Below are 20,479 nucleotides of genomic sequence, written 5' to 3' on the forward strand. Positions count from 1 at the left end.
GTGATTAAAAACATATAGCACTAAAAAGAACCAACACAGACTGAGGCCAACTCACCTGCCACTTGCTCCGAGCCACAATGAATTTGAGCTGCTTGGTATTAATGAAATGAGCTGCTTCGAGAGGGAGATTATGCTGCCAAGTGGAATGAGAGGAAAATCATTGGTTAAAAAATCCTGACTTCATTTCCTGAGAAGTGTTTTTTAGGATTCCCTCCTTCCAGAATTGTTTAATTTAGGAAAGTTACAATAGACCAAACGCTGCAATCCCCTCATACCTACATTGTAGACAACCTCAGCTTTTTAATGATAAAAGCAAACCCCGTTCAATGCATGCCATTGAATTCCTTTTTCTTTTGTTAATTTTCAGCATTCACCATTTTGTTCATTTTAAGGCACTGGAATATAAATCATAACTTGGCTCTGCAAAGCCACAGTTTTCTTTCTATACAGACATGTAATATCTGTTCATGTCAGTAGTAATCTTTATCTTTTGAAAGGAAAGCTATCTTGGCATGAAAACACCAATGTGTCTCCTCTTTCTGGAGAGCCATGCCTGAGCTTCTTTATAGGACAGAAAGTAGGAGACCAAGAGAAAAAATAAACCAGCAAATAATATATCAAGCAGCTTTAAAAGCTGCCCCTCCAAAGGTCTTTTCCAACCTCTATATTTTTAATGACTCTAATAAAGAACCAGGACAAACTTACCATGAACCACTTGTGGGAAAGACAGTCCAAAGCACTAGGCCTGTCTCTGGTAAGAGAAAAGATCATAATTTTAGTAGCAAGTCACTTCCAACTGCAACCACAAGATCTTGAAGATTCCTGCTTCACATGGACACATACATACAACCTTAGACTGCTGTTTTAGAGCCAGACAGAGGTTTTCAACCCAAGATTTTCTTCCCCTGAGGTGAAATGATCCTCTTTTTTCAGTCTGAGAGTCCTTGCAGATCCTCAGGACCCCATGGTGCTCTGCAGGGAGCCTGTTCATGGGCGTTGAGAGCAGCCCTAAGAGTGATTTTGACTCTTTAGGTGGCCAGAGCAAAACCAGCTTTGGCAGCAGGCAGAAAGAATAGAAATGAAATTAAAAAGCAAGCACCTGCAAACATGCCTTCAAGCTGCCTTTTGTACTTGAAATTGCTTAATGAATGTAGTTAATATTATTTAATTCTTGTATAACTCTCTCTATACCAGTCCTTGATTTTCCCACTTCTCTGTGTCATTTGAGAAACCCATCTGCCTGGAGGAGTCAGGGCGTAAGGACATCACCATACCAGAAACAGGCCAATTTGGCAAGTTACCACATTGTGTTTTGGGTAATGGAGAATAATAAAGAAGAATTAGGGCATAACGCACCACATCTCACTCAGCTTTCTACTTTTCAAAACAACCGCAGCTCTGACGAGCTGAGATCTGCCTGCTGGGCACCAACATCTTTTCACACCATCTGTAGGAAGCACAAAAGTGCACTCACTTGGGGTTCTGCTGTAGGATCTCTTTTATAAAGTCCTTTGCATCTTCGCTCAAGTGAACAAAATCAGGAATAGTCCATGAAATTTCCCCATTCTGGATATTTAGAAGGGTTCCTCTGTCGTTCTCCCCAGCGAATGGAGACTTGCACGTTAGGCTTGTTTATTGAACACCATGAAATAAAAGGAGACAGACTTTAGACTTTCCTTTGCTGTTCAAATAGAAGCACAAATGCTTACATGGGGCTTTAAAATGCTTGAGTCCATGTGTGGGACTCGCAATGCTTGTGAGCTGTGCATCCACTAACAGAGCTTCTTTCACCCCAGCGTTACATGGCACTGAAATGAATTATTCATCCCCATTTCACAGATAAGGGATTAAGGGTTTGATTTGGCACAGCTGCAGTAGGGCGTTGGCTAAAACAGGCAAGGGGAAGACTGAACCTCGTCCACCGCTCTCATCGCTAACTGCAAGGAGAGCAGCTCTCAGGTCTTCAAGGAGGGAGAATGGTCAAAGCCCTGGGCAACCAGGAAAGAGTGAGTAAAGGATAGAATTACAAAAGAAATTGCCCTCAGAATCACAGAATCACAGAATCAATCAGGTTGGAAGAGCCCTCTGGGATCATCGAGTCCAACCATTGCCCTGACACCACCCTGTCAACTAGACCATGGCACTAAGTGCCATGTCCAGTCTTTTCTTAAGCACATCCAGAGATGGTGACTCCACCACCTCCATGGGCAGCCCATTCCAATGTCTAATAACCCCTTCTGAAAAGAAATTCTTCCTAATGTCCAACCTCATTACAGAAGGACTCAGTGCTTCACTCAGATCCCTCACTTGAAGGTACTGGAGGGCTCTGATGGACAAAGGGATATTGAATGAGTCTTTCCAAGAAGATTTATTTACCTTAAATACGTGATGACTCCCACAGCCCTGAGGAGAGAGGGAACACAAATGTCAGGTGTTTGTCACTATTTCTCCCTCCTGCCCAAGCACACAGCCCCTTTTCCTGCCACTAGACACCCTGGCATAGTAAGATCACCTTGTTCTCTCCACCTTTCTGAGGAAAATATATCCCAAAATCTATTGCTTTCACCCATTAATTTTTTTCCTTTCAGCATTTTTAAAAATTCTGCTCAAGCAATCCTCTATTTTTAAAACATAGAGGAGAAGGCTCAAAATACTTTTTTAGGAGCTTGTTTGCCTTTTCTAGAAAACCTCTCAGGATCATCCTCCCTATTTGCTGCCTCTAAGAACATCGTCTTCTCTAAGATGCTCTTTTGCATTAATTAGCTGTCAGAGTTCAATTATGGTTGAACAAAATAAACAAAAGGAGCTTTAAAGAGCCCTGATGGGTTTTGGATTCTCACTGTTCACTTTCAGCTCCCTGTGTTATTATCGCTACTCCATTTAATTATTAACAATAAATGGAAATTCAGGCCGTCCAGGGCAAAAACCTTTTAGAAAGATGACAGATTACCAGATATCAGTTGCTTTTGACACTGGTGACTGAGAAACAATTTCTGGGGCAACAAACTCCGGAGACCCGTATTTGCTGAACTGAGGCTCAAAGGGCGTGATCTTCTGAGCAAACCCGAAGTCACACAGCTTAAGGTCTTCCCTTTCAGGATAAACCATGAGGATATTCAGAGGCTAGTAAATGAAATAAAATAAAAGGGAGAAACTTTTCTTGAAAGCAGGCAATATTTTCAGTTGTAAGTAAGAATAAATCAAATAGAGAATGCCCATTCCCTGACCCACAAGAGGCTATGATAAGCTGGACCTGCCATTGCACGTTACCTTAATGTCCAAATGAAGGATGTCGTTGTCATGAAGATATTTGATTCCTTCCAAAATTTGCTTGATATACAATTTGACCTAAAAATTAAATCAATTATTAAACAATTATTAAACATTAATAGTAAATAAGAGGGTCCCTGATTCCACCAACTTTTTTAATATATGAGAGAGGGAGATTTTGAACTAGAAATACTTTTAAAAATGGAATGAACTTCTTATATTAGTCTTGCAGTTTAAATAAGATGTGAACCAGACATTACCCTGTGGAGTGAAGCTGTGCCTCATGTGTGCCCTTCTATATGTGAAAAAGCCTTTACTTTAAAAAAAAACCAAACCAACCCTACAAACATGCAAAAAAGAGATACAGAAATTCCCAAGTTCGATGAATGTTATCAACTAATTTATCTAATTCACACTCAGCTCTGGCTTGAGGTAAAACACGCAAACACATTTAAAACACAAATACATTTCAGAACTATGTTATAAACCTGTTTTCTCAACCATGTGTAGATCAAATCTGACTATGACTGAACAAAGAGTGAAGATTTACAGCTAGCTTCAGCTTTGGAAGTCCTCTACCTTTGACATTTTATAGTGTTAGCTGACATCTGGTCTTTTAAAGTCCCTTCCAACCCAAACCATTCTGTGATTCTATGATATTTCCCTCTGAGTATTTCAAAGAAAAATCAATTTTACTGATAAATATGGGACACTTGGCTACTAGATGGGAGATGTGAAACGTTTTGAACTTTGAGCGCCAAGGAGCTCAAAAAAAACCCCTCCCTTTGAAACTGTTATTTCAGCCCTTGGTTTGGAGACTGAAAGGGAGTGGATAGAAGCACAGTTACAAGGAGATAAAGCATTATTAACCAAGTGAAGATACAGGAGCTCCAGGTGACAGACAGAAAATAAAACGATGATGATAGAGCAAATATCATCTGTACTAGGCTGAAGGCAATGCTGGTGGTCAAAACCACTGGCTGTTTCTAGCTATTCCCTGAAGAAATTCAACTTAGGAATGAAAGCTGATGAGAACCCATTTTAAATGCTGATTCTGTCTTAAAAGATTATCACTAGTTCAAAGATGTTCCTCATATTCAAAAAGGAAAATGCAGCTGGAAGTTACTCTGGTGGTACCCATCAATTCTGGACTTGCAAATGAGAAAGAAAGATTACCTCTGCTTCAGTGACAACACTCTTCTTGAATAAGCGGTCAAGGAGCTCTTCGCTGGAGCATCTGAACAGCACTAAGGGAAAACAACTACAGTTACAGAATCACCGAATCACAGAATGTTAGGGATTGGAAGGGACCTCGAAAGATCATCTAGTCCAATCCCCTGCCGGAGCAGGATTGCCTAGACCATATCACACAGGAACGCGTCCAGGCGGGTTTTGAATGTCTCCAGAGAAGGAGACTCCACAACCTCTCTGGGCAGCCTGTTCCAGTGTTCAGTCACCCTCACCGTAAAGAAGTTTTTCCTCATATTTATGTGGAACCTCCTGTGTTCCAGCTTGCACCCATTGCCCCTTGTCCTGTCAAGGGATGTCACTGAGAAGAGCCTGGCTCCATCCTCATGACACTTGCCCTTTACATATTTATAAACATTAATGAGGTCACCCCTCAATCTCCTCCTCTCCAAGCTAAAGAGACCCAGCTCCCTCAGCCTCTCCTCATAAGGGAGATGTTCCACTCCCTTAATCATCTTCGTGGCTCTGCACTGGACTCTCTCTAGCAGTTCCCTGTCCTTCTTGAACTGAGGGGCCCAGAACTGGACACAATATTCCAGATGCGGCCTCACCAGGGCAGAGTAGAGGGGGAGGAGAACCTCTCTTGACCTGCTGACCACACCCCTTCTAATACACCCCAGGATGCCATTGGCCTTCTTGGCCACAAGGGCACACTGCTGGCTCATGGTCATCCTGCTGTCCACTAGGACCCCCAGGTCCCTTTCCCCTATGCTGCTCTCCAACAGGTCTGTCCCCAACTTATGGGGTTGTTCTTGCCCAGATGCAGGACTCTACACTTGCCCTTGTTATATTTCATAAAATCTTTATTTTTACTTTATAAAATCCTTATTTTTAGTTTATAACCACCTCTATCCAGCTAATACAGCAGAATTCACGAGGTGATCTCAGGCAACGTGATGTGCATATAATTAATTGAAGTCTCTATTGCAGAAGTGTCCTCCCTGTGGAAGTGTCATAGAATTGGGCTGCTCTAAACCTGTGCTCCCTACGTGCAGCACCATGGTATTGCCTGTGCTAAAATCTACGTGTTGGTTATGGGCTTTTCTGCTCTGCATGGCATTTTCCTGCTGTTCACCCAGACTGGGTCTCACAGGAACAGAGTCCTTCACTTTCAGACATTTCAGAAAAGAGGTTTGGTGCTTAACAACTCATTCACACTTGTATATGCAAGTATCGTGGCTTTTCCTAAAGCAGCAGAAACACAGTACTTCAGTGAAGAGCTCACAGAGCTGTGCTATCCTGCAGTGCAGAGAAAGATTGTGCATGTCCTTTTACCTCAGGCAAAACCTAAAAATGGTTAATTGCTTAGTTATTTAATAAATGAGCTCTGCCCAATTCTTCCCAGCCTCTTCAGAGAAGTAGCACAGAAAAGGATACAATTCCAGAATCAAAATCAGTGTTTTCCGTGTTTCAAACTGATCCAGGAGCCTGGTAATTCTGTCGTGGGACAGAGAGGCAAGAATATCCCTCTCCTGATGCGCTCGAGCCTTCGTTTTGCTTCGCAGAGGTATGAATTTGGCAGCACAAGACACTCTGTTCCCTTTATGTACAACTCGTTTCACAAAGCTGAAGCAGCCCCTGTGTAAAATCAAAGGACAAGCCCTGCTCAGACTTGGTTCAAAGCCCTCTGCCCGGCAGGTGTAGACCTTTCCACGTCCCAGCCTTTGACAGTTCCCTACTGCTCAGGGCTGAAATTCTCCAACATCAAAAGCTGATTTTTCTGTCTGTGAGGTACTATTGCCCTCTCCTGGTTGTCTCCAAAACTAAGCAACGAGTTCACATCAAGGGTAAAGCTGTTGCAGGTGGTACAGCCTTGGGCTGACAAAGGTTGGTGCTCTTGGATCCCTTGGACGGACACGATGCTTGTACGTACATTGCTATGGGCTTGTGATGCTAACATTGCCAAGGAGCCACACCTGGGCACCTATCCTGGCAGCCTGTGGCTGGTCTGTTTTCTGGTTGGAGCTACCTGGACCTGTGGGCTGTATGCACTCTCCCATCCTCTCTCAGAAACCTCAGGAAAGTGTTTCCAACACACCTGCAATGGGGTGAGTTCCCATCTCTGCTAGTACTTTCACCTTTTCAGACTTTTCCACAGCTGGTTACACATGCTCAGCAGCTCAGATGGGCAATTAGATATTCTCCATTAGTCATACTATAGAGTTGGAAAATTCATTTACCTTCCAATCTCCTGCTTAACCTCATAAAGGGAATGGAGCTTTCTCCGGGTGGCCACTTTCTTTGCTGCTTGGTCTTTCTTAGCTTTGGAAATGAAGAAAAAAATACAAGTGTTAATATGCAGACAAAAATGCCTTGCTAATAGTGTGCAAAGCTATTACAGGACAATTTAAGGCAGGAAAAATTAAGGGTCCTCTAAACTCTTGCACAGAATTAAGTGGAGCTCTTTGATGACAGAACCTGTCAATATGAATTTTGGGGCTGCACCTTCATCTGATGTAAATCAAAAGAGCCAGGCTAAAGAGCAGAACATCACCAGAAACATGGTCCCACTTATTTCTGTGGCCCATTGTATCAGTTTGTCATTTGTATATCTATGTAGGTCATTAGATCGTTTGCCCTTACACTGGATCTTGCCATACTGGTAATATACAATGCTACACAGGAATTCAGGGGAGGTACCATATCATAGAATAGAATGGTTTGGGTTGGAAGGGACCTTAAAGATCATCTAGTTCCAACCCCTCTGCCACCATCAGGGACACCTTCCACTAGACCAGGTTGCTCCAAGCCCCATCCAGCCTGGCCTTAAACACTGTCAGGGAGGGGGCAGCCACAGCTTCTCTGGGCAACCTGGGCCAGTGTCTCACCACCCTCACAGTAAAGAATTTCCTCCTAATATCTAATCTAAATCTCCCCTCTTTCAGTTTAAAACCATTCATTCCCCCTCTTCCTGTCACTCCATGCCCTTGTAAAAAGTCCCTCTCCAGCTTCCTGTAGCCCCTTCAGGTACAGGGGGGGCTACCTGGAGGTCTCCCTGAAGCCTTCTCTTCTCCAGGCTGAACAGCCCCAACTCTCTCAGCCTGTCTCCATAGCAGAGGTGCTCCAGCCCTCTGAGCATCTTCGTGTCCTCCTCTGGACTCGCTCCAACAGCTCCATGTCCTTCTTATGTTGGGGGCCCCAGAGCTGAACGCAGCACTGCAGGGGGGGGTCTCATGAGAGTGGAGTAAAGGGGCAGAATTCCCTCCCTGGACCTGCTGGCCACGCTGCTGGGGGTGCAGCCCAGGATACAGCTGTCTTTCTGGGCTGCAAGTGCACATTGCCGGCTCATGGTGAGCTTCTCATCAACCATCACCCCCAAGTCCTTCTCCTCAGGGCTGCTCTCAATCCATTCTCCGCCCAGCCTGTATTTGTTCTTGGGATTGCCCTGACCCACATTGAGGACCTTGCACTTGTCCTTGTTGAACTTCATGCGGTTTGCACAGGCCCAGCTCTCAAGCCTGTCAAGGTCCCTCTTGATGACAAGGTAACCATATGGCTACCAGAAGATGACTGCAACAGAGTACACATTGCAATGGCTATGGAAGAAACTTCTGCAGCTGAAAGAATGGCATTACCTTCATGTACGACAAGTTCTGCTTTGCACAACACCTCCCCTCCTGCATTTTTGGCAACACAAGTATAAACACCACCATCTTCTGAGACAGCATTGTCCACAACTAAGAAATACGTTGTTCCTTCCTTCCCTTGATGGATCCTGTTGCTGTCTGTCAGCAACGAAGTGCCCTGAAAGAATGAAATGACATTTTGGCACTGGAAAAAACAAGAGGGAAACAGATGTTTCTTCTCTTCAAGAAATGAGGTACAGGAGTGGAGCTACAACATAGACCTTTTAGGCTAGCAGATCTCACTGACAAAATCCTGGCTGCAAAGTCCCCCATGGCTATTTCTCTGCATCCACATTGCTCAATTACATTTTTGTTTCACAATCCATTTGTTGGAATACAGGCTTGGGAGGGATCACCAGGGCTATGTGGTTTATTCTTCAGCTCTCCCACCGCACCATGCCTGGGCAGCCAGCCCAGGGAGCAAGAGGATCAGCTACTTTGCTCCTGCCCAGTCTCCAGCTTGTGCTGGCACTTTTGTGGCTTAATATGTTCATAAATGCTGTGAAAAAAGGGGTATAGAAGGGAGCATGTGTGACACAGAGAGTAGATTATGAAGATTTGCAAAAGGACCTTATAAGACTGCCTTATTGGGCAGTAAAATGCCAGATAAATTAAGGTAATGCAACCCTATTCCCCCAAATGAAGTGTTGGACTCTGAGTTGTTCCTTATTACACTGGAGCAAAACCTTGAGTTACAGTAGGTCACTCCATGGCAGCACCAGCTCAGTACTTGGCCACAGTCAGAAAGTACCAGATGTTAGAAATTATTCGGGAAGAAATGAAGAATAAGACAGAAAGCATCATGTTATAAATCCTCGGTTTGCCCAGGGTGTACTGTTGCAGCAACGTTCTTTCTGTAACAGCTTCCAGATGAAAATTGACAAAGCAAGTTGGGGCTCTTCAGCGTGGAAGGGAGGCTCGAGCAATACGACACAATAAAGCTGTACAGAATTATGAGTAGTGCCTATTGAGTAGGCAGGGATTAACTTTTCCTGGTACAAGATGTAAGAGCCAACACATGAAGCTTGTGGTAAACATGTACAGAACAGCCAAAAGGAGGTGGCACTTCAGGCAACTCACTGTCATTGGATTGAACTCCTTGCCAAAGGACACTGTACATGCAAGACGTTTTCATGGGTGCAAGAGGAGACTAGATGAGCACATGGAGAGCTTTACTGGGGGTTAGTCAACAGATAGAAGTTCAGCTAGCTCAGGATAGCTCTGAGCCAAAAATGGCCGAGATTGGAAGACTATTAACAGGGTGTATCATGTATTCTTGTCTTGTTCTTATCCTTTTCAAGGTGTTCAGGTGTGTGCACATGTGGGAGGGAGGGGATTCTTTGCATTTTTCTTGTTTTTTGAGGTTATTTTATTTGTCTGAGTAGCTCATCCTTGCACTCCCCACACAAAAGGTAGAAAGAAAGGGAGTAAAACTTTTGTATATAAAACAGTTAGTTGGACAGAGAGTTACAGACAATCACTACAGAACAACAGTGGCTTATTTCAGGGGCATGACAACATTCAGAGGAATAATAAATGATTTCTCCTTCCTTTCCATGGGATATTAATTGTCCTTAGTCACACTCATATTACCAATTAGCTACGGAAAAGATACAGAGCTTGGAAGTCATGCTGACAATTGGAATAAACCATTCTTGATCCCATCCCTGACCCCAAAACTAGAGCACACATCTTGGTGGCTCTCAGACAGACGCCAATCTCCTTTCCTGCCCATCTTGGTCCCCCAAACCATCTTGGTTGCCCTCTCTGTGAAAGGAGCTATGGTGACATTGGACACAACACAGGATGAGATGCATGGTTGGTGGTTCCAGAGAGAAACAAAGTCTATAGATATGACTCAGAATCAGTGTAAGAGCTGTGGGATGAAAGAACAAAAGAAATTCCACACAGAAATACTGCTCTACAGTCCTTTCTGCAGTCCTCATTCTCAGCCAGAGAAATGCTTTCACTTACCTTAAACCAGAGAACGGTAGGCGGAGGGGTTCCTTCAATGACTGCCTGAAATTTGGCACGCTCCCCAGAATTCACCTGCACATCCTCTATTGTCACTTGCATATAGGGAGGACCTGGTGAGACACAAGGGTTTGCTGCATGCACAATACCATAACTTTGTTCATGGTGTGCTGATACAGGCTGAGTTACTCAAATGGGATTTACAGGACTGGCCATTTAGAGTATGACATTAGCTTAGTGTCAAATCAAAAGATTCCACAGCAATATATTTGAGTTTCTTTATACTGGCATTACTTTTAGGCTTTGTATCTTCATGCTTGTCTGTTACTTTTTGTTTAATAAACAGTTACTGCTCAAGAAATGGAAATATTAAAAAAAAAACCAATCATCAAGAGCTACTACCAAAAGAAAAGACAAAGACAATCACGGGATGTGGGAGAGGGAAACAAGACTCTTCCTTACTTGTTGGGGTTTTCTCCTCAGTCTTATACACACTAGTTCTTTCTGTGGTCTCAATGTAAACTTCACTGTGTATGTCCCATACCACATCTCCTTCTCTTCTGTACCAGTCTCCTGCCCCTGCAGCTGGTGATGTTCTTTCATAACGCCCAGAAGAAAAGATCGTTACATAGTCACATACAACTACAGAGATATAGGAATCCACCCTGACATTAATCTGTGTGTTTAACCACCAAACAAATAATTATTTACTTAAAATTAATACAAGAAGAACTTTTTTGGGGGGGCAATTAATTTCTCTCCAACCTTTTCTATCCTTCTGGCACAATGCGTGTGTGAACAGCATTCTAAAAGCAATAACAAACCTACAGGAATCAGTTCCAGTCACCACCTGCTTCCTCCATCACAGAGGACTTGCTTTTCTTGTAACAAAGCCTGCCACATTCAGAAATCTGTGTATTGGGATGGGTATTTACCTGGTAATAGGAACGGTGCGCTCCTGAGTGCTTTCATCTCCAGCAGCTGTCCCAGAAGGACCAGGGCTAGGCTTTGGCACAGTTGGTTCTTCAGCTGGAATGTGCCTTTGTGCTTTGCCTGGCAGCAGAAAGAGGGCAAGTTAGACACGTCGCCAAAGACGGCACACCTGAAACTCAGAGTAAACCTTTGGAGCCATCTCTAGTCTGCCTTGTGTCAGAACTGAGTCCCCCTGACCTCATCTGGGTGCAAACACTGAAGCTAAGGGGAGAATTTGGCCCTTTTGAGAAGATCACCTGAGGCAAAGGGCTTGAGTAATATCAGGGAGACTGAATGACGGCATGTTGCTGACTGGGCAAAACTAACTTTTCTGTAAGGAAACACATACAGACAGAAATAAGACAGACAGTCAGTAGGGACAAGAAGAAATAGGATGACTGGAAGGATAGTGTGAGTTCAATGCATCCTTTATAGGAGGTAATTTAACTGTGTTTGAGTTCCAGCTCATGGCTGTGATGAAATCACAGAATCATTTAGGTTGGAAAAGACCCTTAAGATCATTGAGTCCAACTATCAACCTAACTCTGCCAAATCCACCACTAAACTATGCCCCTAAGCACCAAGTATATCCATCTTTTAAATACCTCCGGGGGTGCCCAATGTTAACTTCGTACACGTGAATGTTTCAATTAAACTTTGCATCATGAGAACAGTTCTTGACTCACTGGTGCACTCACAGAGAGTATCAGTGGAATGAGTAAGCTTACATCAATGTAAAACTCGTGGTGAAGGCAGCTCCTGCCTGGGGGTACAACTAATACAGAGATAGTATGGAGGGATGCTAGTATGGAGGACCTGGTGGTGTTAGAATGTCAACATTGGTACACCTCCACTGGGTTCTTTGAAAATTTCCTTGTACAACTCTAAGTTACACCAGAACAAGGTTTGACATCTTGGGCTTATAGGAACAATGAAATAAAAAGATGGTGCAGCTTGATGGCAGTTCAGGTATTGTTCTTCTTTTATTATTAATTATTTTATCAGGTATATCTTCAAAAACTGATTTGATCTTCCATTCCAAAAGTACCTGATATTGTCTTTTAATATTGACCACTGGAGTTACCTCATAGGATAGAGTGCACCATCTCCTCTTTCATCTGACTAGAAAAGGTTAAATCAAGAGGAGTCTCCTTCCCAGCAGGAAGGGCTTTTTTGGGGAGCACTCTAGGGATGTTTGGTGCTATCTGGTTTTGGAAAAAAAAGCAGCAGTTTCTAGAAATCACATAAAACAGCTCTATTGGGATGGAGAACATGGTTATTCAAGGCATTACTGGCAGGGTCAGAGATCCCAGATTGGTGGGATTGTGCTTTCCTTTTGCCAGCACTATTGAAATATTTGCCTTCTTTGTATTCAAAGCATGTGATCACAGGGACACTTGTCAAGTCTCCATCTTATTAAAATAATTCCCCATATTAATAATATGTTTAGTTTTCTCAGATGAAAGGACTGCAAAACCATCTCATTCACTGTTCTATTTTCTCTGTAGTTATGACTGAGGAAATAATCTGCTAGTTGACATTTTACTTATGATTTTTGCGTCATCCCACTTCACCAGAGGATTGTTTTCACAGATGATTTCCTACTAGAAAGGTAAAAAGGTTTTACAGCCGCATCATTTTTTTAAAGCAGATATTTTGGGTCTGAATCCATGAAACACTTCTGTCCTTAAGTTTTAGACAATAATATCTTTTTTTTTAAACAGCATCTGGAGTTTGAGGGCTGAGGGCTACTTAACATTGTCCTTTTAAGTTGACACTGGTGGAGAACAGTTACTCTACTTGACACAGAGACAGCTTAGACAAGTTGCTATGGCAGAAGCAGAAGGAACTATGGAAGGGTTGCCGCTTATTCATGTTTTTTTAAAAAACAATGCAAAGACAAAAGACTTGTTCTCATGGCAAGACACAGTCACACACATCATTGGTTTTAATCACATGGAAACTGCTAAGGAGCTTGTCAAGGCTCCAGGGCCAGTGAAATGCAGATGAACTTGATGCACTCAACAGCCTAGAAAGTCTCTGACAGTTGATATATGGGTGTTAAACACACTTCCAGCTTCTTTATGGCAAACAATAAAAGAAAAGCTTCTATAAATGTAAATGAGGGATCCCACTCCTACTTCTCCCCCAAAATAACTTGAAGCAAGGCCAGGGTCAAAAGCCCAAAAGTGGAAAATATCCCCTATTCCTCCATTTTGGGCAGGTGATGAACCAAACTCTACTTCAGACACAGTTTTCAAACACTTTCTGTTTCCAGAAAGGTCTACCCCAAACTTGTGTCCAACCTAACCCCACCCCTTAACCCCATGTTTCTTTGGGTCTGAATGTCCTCTCTTAATCTTCAACTGCTCAAAACATAATGAAACAGAAAAATGAGGGAAAAAATATTGTTATTGACATGTTCAATATTTTTGTCTCTCTTGACTTCCATGGGACATTTTCCAGATTCATGACAAACCTACCATGCCCTCCAGCAGTCTGGGTTTGGGTACTGGCTTCATGAACCAGCACAGAGGGCCCGACTGCTGTTTCTGAGTGGTCTGAAGGAATGGACCCAGGAAGGTCAAGGCCACCGACTCCTCCTTGCATGCCTGGAGGAAGAGTCACCAGCAGTGATGCCGAGTCCACGAGTTTCTTTAGAGCTGTCTTGATTTCCTTATCAGCACGCTGAAGCGAGGCCTGGACAGAAGTCCCCATCTCTGACTGTGTAGAAGTCATTCCTACAGACAAGAAGAACAGCTTTTCTCTCTTCAGGGTAAAAAGAAAGCAGCAACATCATCTAACCCATGGAAATATTTGCAATTTTATCATTTTCCCCTCCTAGAGCAGAGAGCTGGTGCAGAAATGCTTATTCCAGCATGAGGGAATGTAGCTGAGACTTAAAATAAGAAGGTTGGCACAACACGCTTTGGAAAGACATATCTCACCAGGTTGAGGACACTGTGCCACACTGCACGCACACCCAGTCTCTCCCCAGACAGCGGAACAAAGGATCCATCTCCCATCTCAATCTCCTACACTGTGGTTTGTCAAAAATACCTTTATTAATATCAATGACATGAACCCAGCGGTGACCCATTGCACTGATACAGACCCTACGTGCAAGGAGGACGTTATTCTCACAGGGAAGGAGAAGGAGTGAGCAGGTACCAGCCTCATCAGTGGCTCTGGAGAAGGGCAGGGGAAGAAGGGAGTGCTGTTCTTCTTCATGAGCCTGTAAGTCTGAGAGGATGGCAGAAAAGCTACTCCTTGCTCTAGAGTAATGTATTTGTCCTACTTTTTACAATACCTGAATATTTTTGCTGGGCTTCGCACTAGAAGGTACCTGAGACTTTTAAATTTGTACTGGACTATGCCTCTGCAAAATACTCTAGAAGCAAAGTCACCTGGTCTGTACAGTAATGCACAGCGGTTGTGTATAGGGAAGCATTACACAGAGGAAGATATAACTCCTGCCTCAAGAAACTCATGGTCTTGAAGGCAGAGAGAAGACAAAAGCTTTCCACATATAAAAATGGATTTTCAAGCACACAACTTTGCAGAATAGCCATCCAGGAGACAAATACCATGGTCCCATCCCCAGTCAGCACTGGTAGAAGAAGCTAGGCTAGGATGGGATCATAGGACCTCAGGAACTCATCTCATCCAGTCTCCTGCCCAATACACCTTCCACAAATGTTGAAGGGGTACAACAAAGGGACAGACGATATCTAGGGAAACCCTCAAGTAACCATAAAGACAGACAAAATGTGTGTCAGATTAAGACAATTCATCATGTTCATGATGTGATTGCTTGCCAAGCAAGAGTGCAAACTTGAACTGTCATGTGGTTCAGCAAAAATAAGAGCACTTGCACACAAATGGCTCTGACTTGTTTAAAGTCATTGACACAGGAGCATGTCCTGTAGCTGGTTTGATTCTGCTCCTTTCCTGGCCCTAATAAAGTAAATTCCCAGGATAGACCTTAGCAGGTAAAGTCGAAGGCTCTGTTGGATCAGCCCCCTTTGAAGACATCTCACTTGATTTTTGTTTTCAATGTCCTCCTCATGAGCACAGTGGTTATGAAATATTTCATTTCTGGGTTTGTTGATGGAAAAAGAAAGTTTGCTCACAGGATGTCCCAGGCTGCCCATCAGTGTTCATCAGCACTGGGCTGGGTGGAAGACCTTTAAATATTTCCCTAGGTAAATATTTTGATTCCCTGGTGTTCCTGTTGTGAGTGCCACCAACTGGTGCTGTCCTAGGAGCTGGGCATCTGCCAACAACTGCACTGTTTGGAAAGACATGAAACACAGTATCTCTCAGTGAGAAAATATATTCACATGTGTTATATCTATATATACAGGTTATATATAACCACAGGTCTCCCCCATGCTGCTTAATACCATCACTTTCCTCCGATTCCATCTTATTTAGGGATGTTACACAATATGAGGAACTTCAATATTAGCTGAGGTACGTTAAACCAATGCTGCAGTGATGACACACCTGTGATGAACAGCCTGTTTCCCAATTCTCAGATCTCAACCATGAACATTTCCGCCCCACATATCCTTCAGCCAATAACCAGGAACACAAGACTGATATGTATTTTGAAGTTCCAATTCAGCCTCAGAGAGGGTACCCAAGAGGACAAGCATCGTTCAAAACTATTGACTCATAGATCTGAGTTGGAAGTATCCCTAAAACCAGGTTCTTTCACTTCAAAACTTCTGAAACTATCCATAGGAAAAAGGAGCCAGAGTCCAACTGCATTAATGTTCTTGGGCTGCAACCCAACTCCTGCTGAAGTCAATGGGAGAAGTGGATGAGCTGATGGACTATCAAGTGCCGTGAACAGAGAAGAACACAGAAACCCAGTGAGTTCATTGACAGCTGATGCAAGACATTTATTGACATAAACTCAGCATCTAACAGCATATCTTGCATTTTGTCTGTGTGTTTTTTTTTTTCTTTTTGTACCTCAAGCAAACTGAAGTTTCCACTGTATGAATACCCATTTACCTGCAGGAATTTTATTAAAACATTATTTGTATTAAATTTTTTAATACAGCTGTATGTTTTCATCTACAAGAAATAAATCCCCACACATCTCATTAGTTATCTACATAGTTTAATCACTTACAAGCATAATTTTTAACCTCTAGGAAAATATTTTGAAAGTATATGTAATGAACTTTCCATAAACCTTTCACTTTTTGAACAGAGTCCTGCATAGGATTTTAAAAATTCCTTTCAATTGATTCTCTTTTGCTTGAATTTCAAAAGAAAATGTAAACAGATGTTAATTGTTTTGAGCTAATGAATCAAAGTATAGTTATTTATTCTATGACCACCTGAGATGCAACCTTTTAGCTTCTTTAGAAAAACCTGAGCATCAACCACAACAGGAGGAAACCTCCACAATTCCTTCACACATCTTTATTGTCTTTTGGATGGATATTATATTTTTGAAGACTATAATAGGGCAAATTCTTTTCTCAGCAGTATCTTTGTAAATCTGAATCAAATCCACTTCCTGCAGTGGAATTATTCTAGATTGATACTGGAATAACTGAGATCAGAATCAGGCCCAATACAAAAGAAATATGTTTAGTTTCGAAAGTATTTCCCTGTTGTATGGCTGTTACTTTCCAACGTACAGTGCAATATATGAAAAAAGCACTAATATATATCCATCGTATAGCTTATAAAACAAACAGTACAAACCAGGAGATGTTATAAAAAATGGGAGAGTAACATAAAGGAGGCTTGATTTCTTTCACCACACGTAATCACTGGAAAAGCATCCCATATCATGAGGGTATCATGATATTAAACATACACCCCGTTTGGATATTGAAAGTAAAAGGCTGTGAAATCAGTATGTTCATTTTAGTCAGCACGTGATCAAGGTGCAGCCACAGAAGGAAAAAAATAATGTACTCTTTTCTACAAGCACCTTTTGTGAATTCAGTCCCTATTAGCGGGATTATTGCCCGGAGGACTCCAGGACAATCTTCACAACATTACCTAGCTGAGAAACACTGAGACAACATCACACATACATACATTTCCAAGGCAGAAACTCACTCCATCCTCTCTCTTCATGCTAGTTAGAAATTCAGCTGTGTCTGAGCATTTCTGGTTTCCCTACACCATCTAAATGAAAACATTTTCTACTGGGACAGTGCTACACAACTCAGCTGGGACAAGGTGTTGGGACTTTTCACCCCATATCTCTGTCAGATAGAGAGGGCCAGTGCTTGGTCCTACTGAGATCAACGACAAACTCCACCTGACTTCAACTGGGACCAATATTTGGGCAATGAGCTCATTTCTTTCCAGAGCTGAGCAACTTGCTGAAGGTCTGTGCAACATCCCTTTTTGGTGAAGCCAACAGGAATGGGCCAGGCTCAGTGCATTGTAGCCTTCCCCTCAATCAGCACTCCCCCTGCAAAGCTCCAAAGTCAGTCAACGGAAGGCAGTGAGTTGAGTACCTCTACAAGGCAGCTCAGCGTACGTGGTTTCAGTAAACCAATGCAATTGCAACTGGCAGTGCTTCCAAGCAGCCCAATACATTTTGAACAGATGTTTCAGCCAGGCATTTATGGTAAAGATCACTTTTCTTTCGTTCTTTATTTTGTTTTTAAACTTTGTGCTCCTGCTACTTCGCTGTAGCTTGGTGGTGAATTCCTCTTAGCACATATAGGAGACATTACCCATCAATCTGTTAACAATAATATTTCACCACTGGCATGTGCAGGAGACCAAATATTCTTCCAGTAATATTTATTGACAAAGACCACATTTGTGGTTCTTTATATGTGTTAGCATTTGATTATAGATGCAGAAGTCATTTTGTGCAGCACTTCAACCTTTTGGTGCACATTAGGTAAATCGATGTTTTAAAAGGTATGGTTTACAAATCCACTGCCCTAGAAAGCAGAATAATGAAACCTACACCTTAGACAACTAGGAAGTGGACTTGAAAATAGCAGTCATTTAAAAAAGATGATCTTTTTCTACTTAAAGCAGAAGAGCACAACGAAATCCTTGCTTCTCAAGTCAGCGGGACTTTCACCATTGATTTCAGTCAAATTAGGATTTCTACCAAAGGGTCTGAGTGGCCCTTTGCATTCCTAGTAAATGCAATATTTTCTATATGTTTCATTCTGTGGCAGAAGTTTAAAATAATGTAACCAGACCGTGCATGTTGAAATGTTTATGAGGAAATTTTGATAGAGCTAATTGGTGTCAGAAGTGTACAGCAGAGTCAAAGCAGTGTGAAGCTTCATGACCTTCAGGCACACACAGGGACAGGAGATTGCTTTAGCTGGAAACAGTCCTCCTATCCTGGGCTGCTGAAGGGTGCTGAAAAGCTTAAATACTTTCACCTTCTTGCCACACCATAATTTACAAATTGGCACTTGAAATATTTTTTAAAGTTCATGGACAAAAACGCACTTATTCATTTATATTTCTGTCATAGGCAGGAGAATCAGGCTTTTCCTAAACCTACCATCACTGCTCCACTATGGAATGATATATGTTCACCTCGCTCAAAGCTTTTAAAATCACAAACTGTTCTGACAGACATGTTCCCTGTAAGACTGGAAAAGCTCGACATACCGTATTTAAATGTATTTTCCTCAAAGGTATTCCCTCGTACATGTTACCTTGTAACCTTTGCCACCAATTCCCCTCACCTACAACAATTTTGATTAGTTTTTTTCTAAAACATTGCTTTCTTTTGTGTTGAAAATTATGCTTGCATCTGCTCAGCTTTGGGAGAGGTCTTCTGTGCTGATGTGCAAGGTAACAGGCTCGCCAACAGTCCCATAGCTGAGGGTTCTGGTGGAAACTTCAGTTTTAAAGCTTGACTGTCCGTTGTCTGCTGAGCGCTGGACTTCGGTGCAGAAAGACGGTTTCACTGTGAAGGAGGGACCAGGAGAAGCTGCTGCTGTTGCTGCATGCACTCCAGGTGCCACGCAGGTATCACTCACATGGAAAGAGATGTTTGAGGGGCCTACAGTCTGCACTCCGGTTACTCTAGATGCTGACATGAACAAGCCCCCAGGAACATGCTCCTCAAACTGGCTGAAAAATCTTTGCCTGGGCTTGGAAACCACAGGTCTCCCCAGATTCAGCAGCACTGGCTTCCCAATCATTGGCTCGTTAATCTCTGTCTGGAGCACGGAGATCTCACAGGGTTTGTCTGCCGTATGGTTCTGATCATCACAGCCGTAGGTCTCACCTTCTTGAGGAACATAATCTTCTAGATCCTCCAAAGTTAATATTTTGCCATTGTGGGTTAAGATTTTGCGGTCCCGGGTGCTAATGTCATCTGTCTGAAGTTCCTCTGGTTCATCAACTATAACGACATTATCCTCTTCTGGAAGGACATCTTGTATTACTTCGGGTACCCCCTCTTCAACAGGCCAAGATACATCTAATTCATCAGCCTCCTCTGTAACCTCTGGACTCGCTGGTGAGAACAGAAGATCGTGCTGGTCTCCAGCAGCTGTCTCAAAACTGAAGATCACAGGCTCGCCCCCGCAGGCAAGCAGAGGGGAAGCAACATCTGACCCATAGTGAGCACTTGTTTCCTGTGGGAAGCTCTTTCCTTCAGTTCCATGGTCCATAAATGAATTATTTCCTAGTTGTTCAGGCCCATGTGGGAAGCTTCTGTCTTCATTGCTGACTTGAGGTCCTTCCTGCTCGGTTGCATACACCAGGGGCTGGATATCAGCTTCAGAGAGACTGTCATTAGGCAAAGATTTTGACTGTTCCACCAATTTATTGTTGGAGTTGTTTGTGTTTGGATCATCTTCTGGGGAACGCCTAGGCCTTGAGCTGGGAAAAGTGAATGTTAACACCCCTGAGTCATCTTTTTCTTGTTTTGTTGGGGAAGAGCCTCTTTTCCTTGCAGGTTTTGGTGTTTTTTTCACCTTGAATTCAATTATTTCTTCCACTTCAACCCATTTGGGCTTTTTCTCTTCCACCTTGGTCTCTATGTCAACATCTCTAGCTGCCGCTCCTTGCCTGTCCTGTGGTTCTGTGACAAAAAGCATGGGAACAGCAGACTTCGGTGTTGCCTCCTGCTCATGCCTGTGGAGAGGCTGCCTGATCTTTGAAACATAAACTGTCTCTGGAGCTGGCTCTGCTCTTGGGGAGCGGGAAGGCGAATGACCTGAAGAAGAACGTGCAGGAGAAACCCTTCCCCTTTGTCTTGGACTCTTCACCACAGTGGTTATCGTTTCCTCTCTGATGACAGAAAGGGTTGAAATGGAGTTGGCAGGAAGACGGGACTTTTTGGGGAGCCACACTCCATCAGCACATGCCATTGTCGGTCAAGGCGCAACAGTGGGGTTAGTTTTGTGAGCGCT

At 43.0% G+C, this 20,479-nt stretch overlaps 1 protein-coding gene across 21 annotated transcripts in view; it reads right to left on the bottom strand.

Annotated features, from left to right (window-relative positions):
- The window catches only part of OBSCN (obscurin, cytoskeletal calmodulin and titin-interacting RhoGEF), a 200,480-nt gene that overhangs the window by 19,222 nt on the left and 160,779 nt on the right, over positions 1 to 20,479 (bottom strand). For 20 of the 21 annotated variants that reach the window (XM_068405371.1, XM_068405372.1, XM_068405382.1 and 17 more), the window contains 14 exons: positions 13,574 to 13,831; positions 11,054 to 11,171; positions 10,581 to 10,714; positions 10,119 to 10,231; positions 8,094 to 8,262; positions 6,699 to 6,780; positions 5,896 to 6,096; positions 4,447 to 4,507; positions 3,271 to 3,348; positions 2,951 to 3,123; positions 2,377 to 2,403; positions 1,475 to 1,627; positions 706 to 751; positions 56 to 133 (listed from right to left, as the gene is read on the bottom strand). In XM_068405371.1, coding sequence (XP_068261472.1) covers positions 56 to 133; positions 706 to 751; positions 1,475 to 1,627; positions 2,377 to 2,403; positions 2,951 to 3,123; positions 3,271 to 3,348; positions 4,447 to 4,507; positions 5,896 to 6,096; positions 6,699 to 6,780; positions 8,094 to 8,262; positions 10,119 to 10,231; positions 10,581 to 10,714; positions 11,054 to 11,171; positions 13,574 to 13,831 — 1,691 coding nt within the window. Of the gene's footprint in view, positions 1 to 55; positions 134 to 705; positions 752 to 1,474; positions 1,628 to 2,376; positions 2,404 to 2,950; positions 3,124 to 3,270; positions 3,349 to 4,446; positions 4,508 to 5,895; positions 6,097 to 6,698; positions 6,781 to 8,093; positions 8,263 to 10,118; positions 10,232 to 10,580; positions 10,715 to 11,053; positions 11,172 to 13,573; positions 13,832 to 15,975; positions 20,358 to 20,479 lie in introns of those variants that run through there. The other variant, XM_068405387.1, reaches the window with a different exon arrangement.

Source organism: Nyctibius grandis, chromosome 7, assembly GCF_013368605.1.
Source record: "Nyctibius grandis isolate bNycGra1 chromosome 7, bNycGra1.pri, whole genome shotgun sequence".
In the NCBI taxonomy this organism is placed as follows: domain Eukaryota; kingdom Metazoa; phylum Chordata; class Aves; order Nyctibiiformes; family Nyctibiidae; genus Nyctibius; species Nyctibius grandis.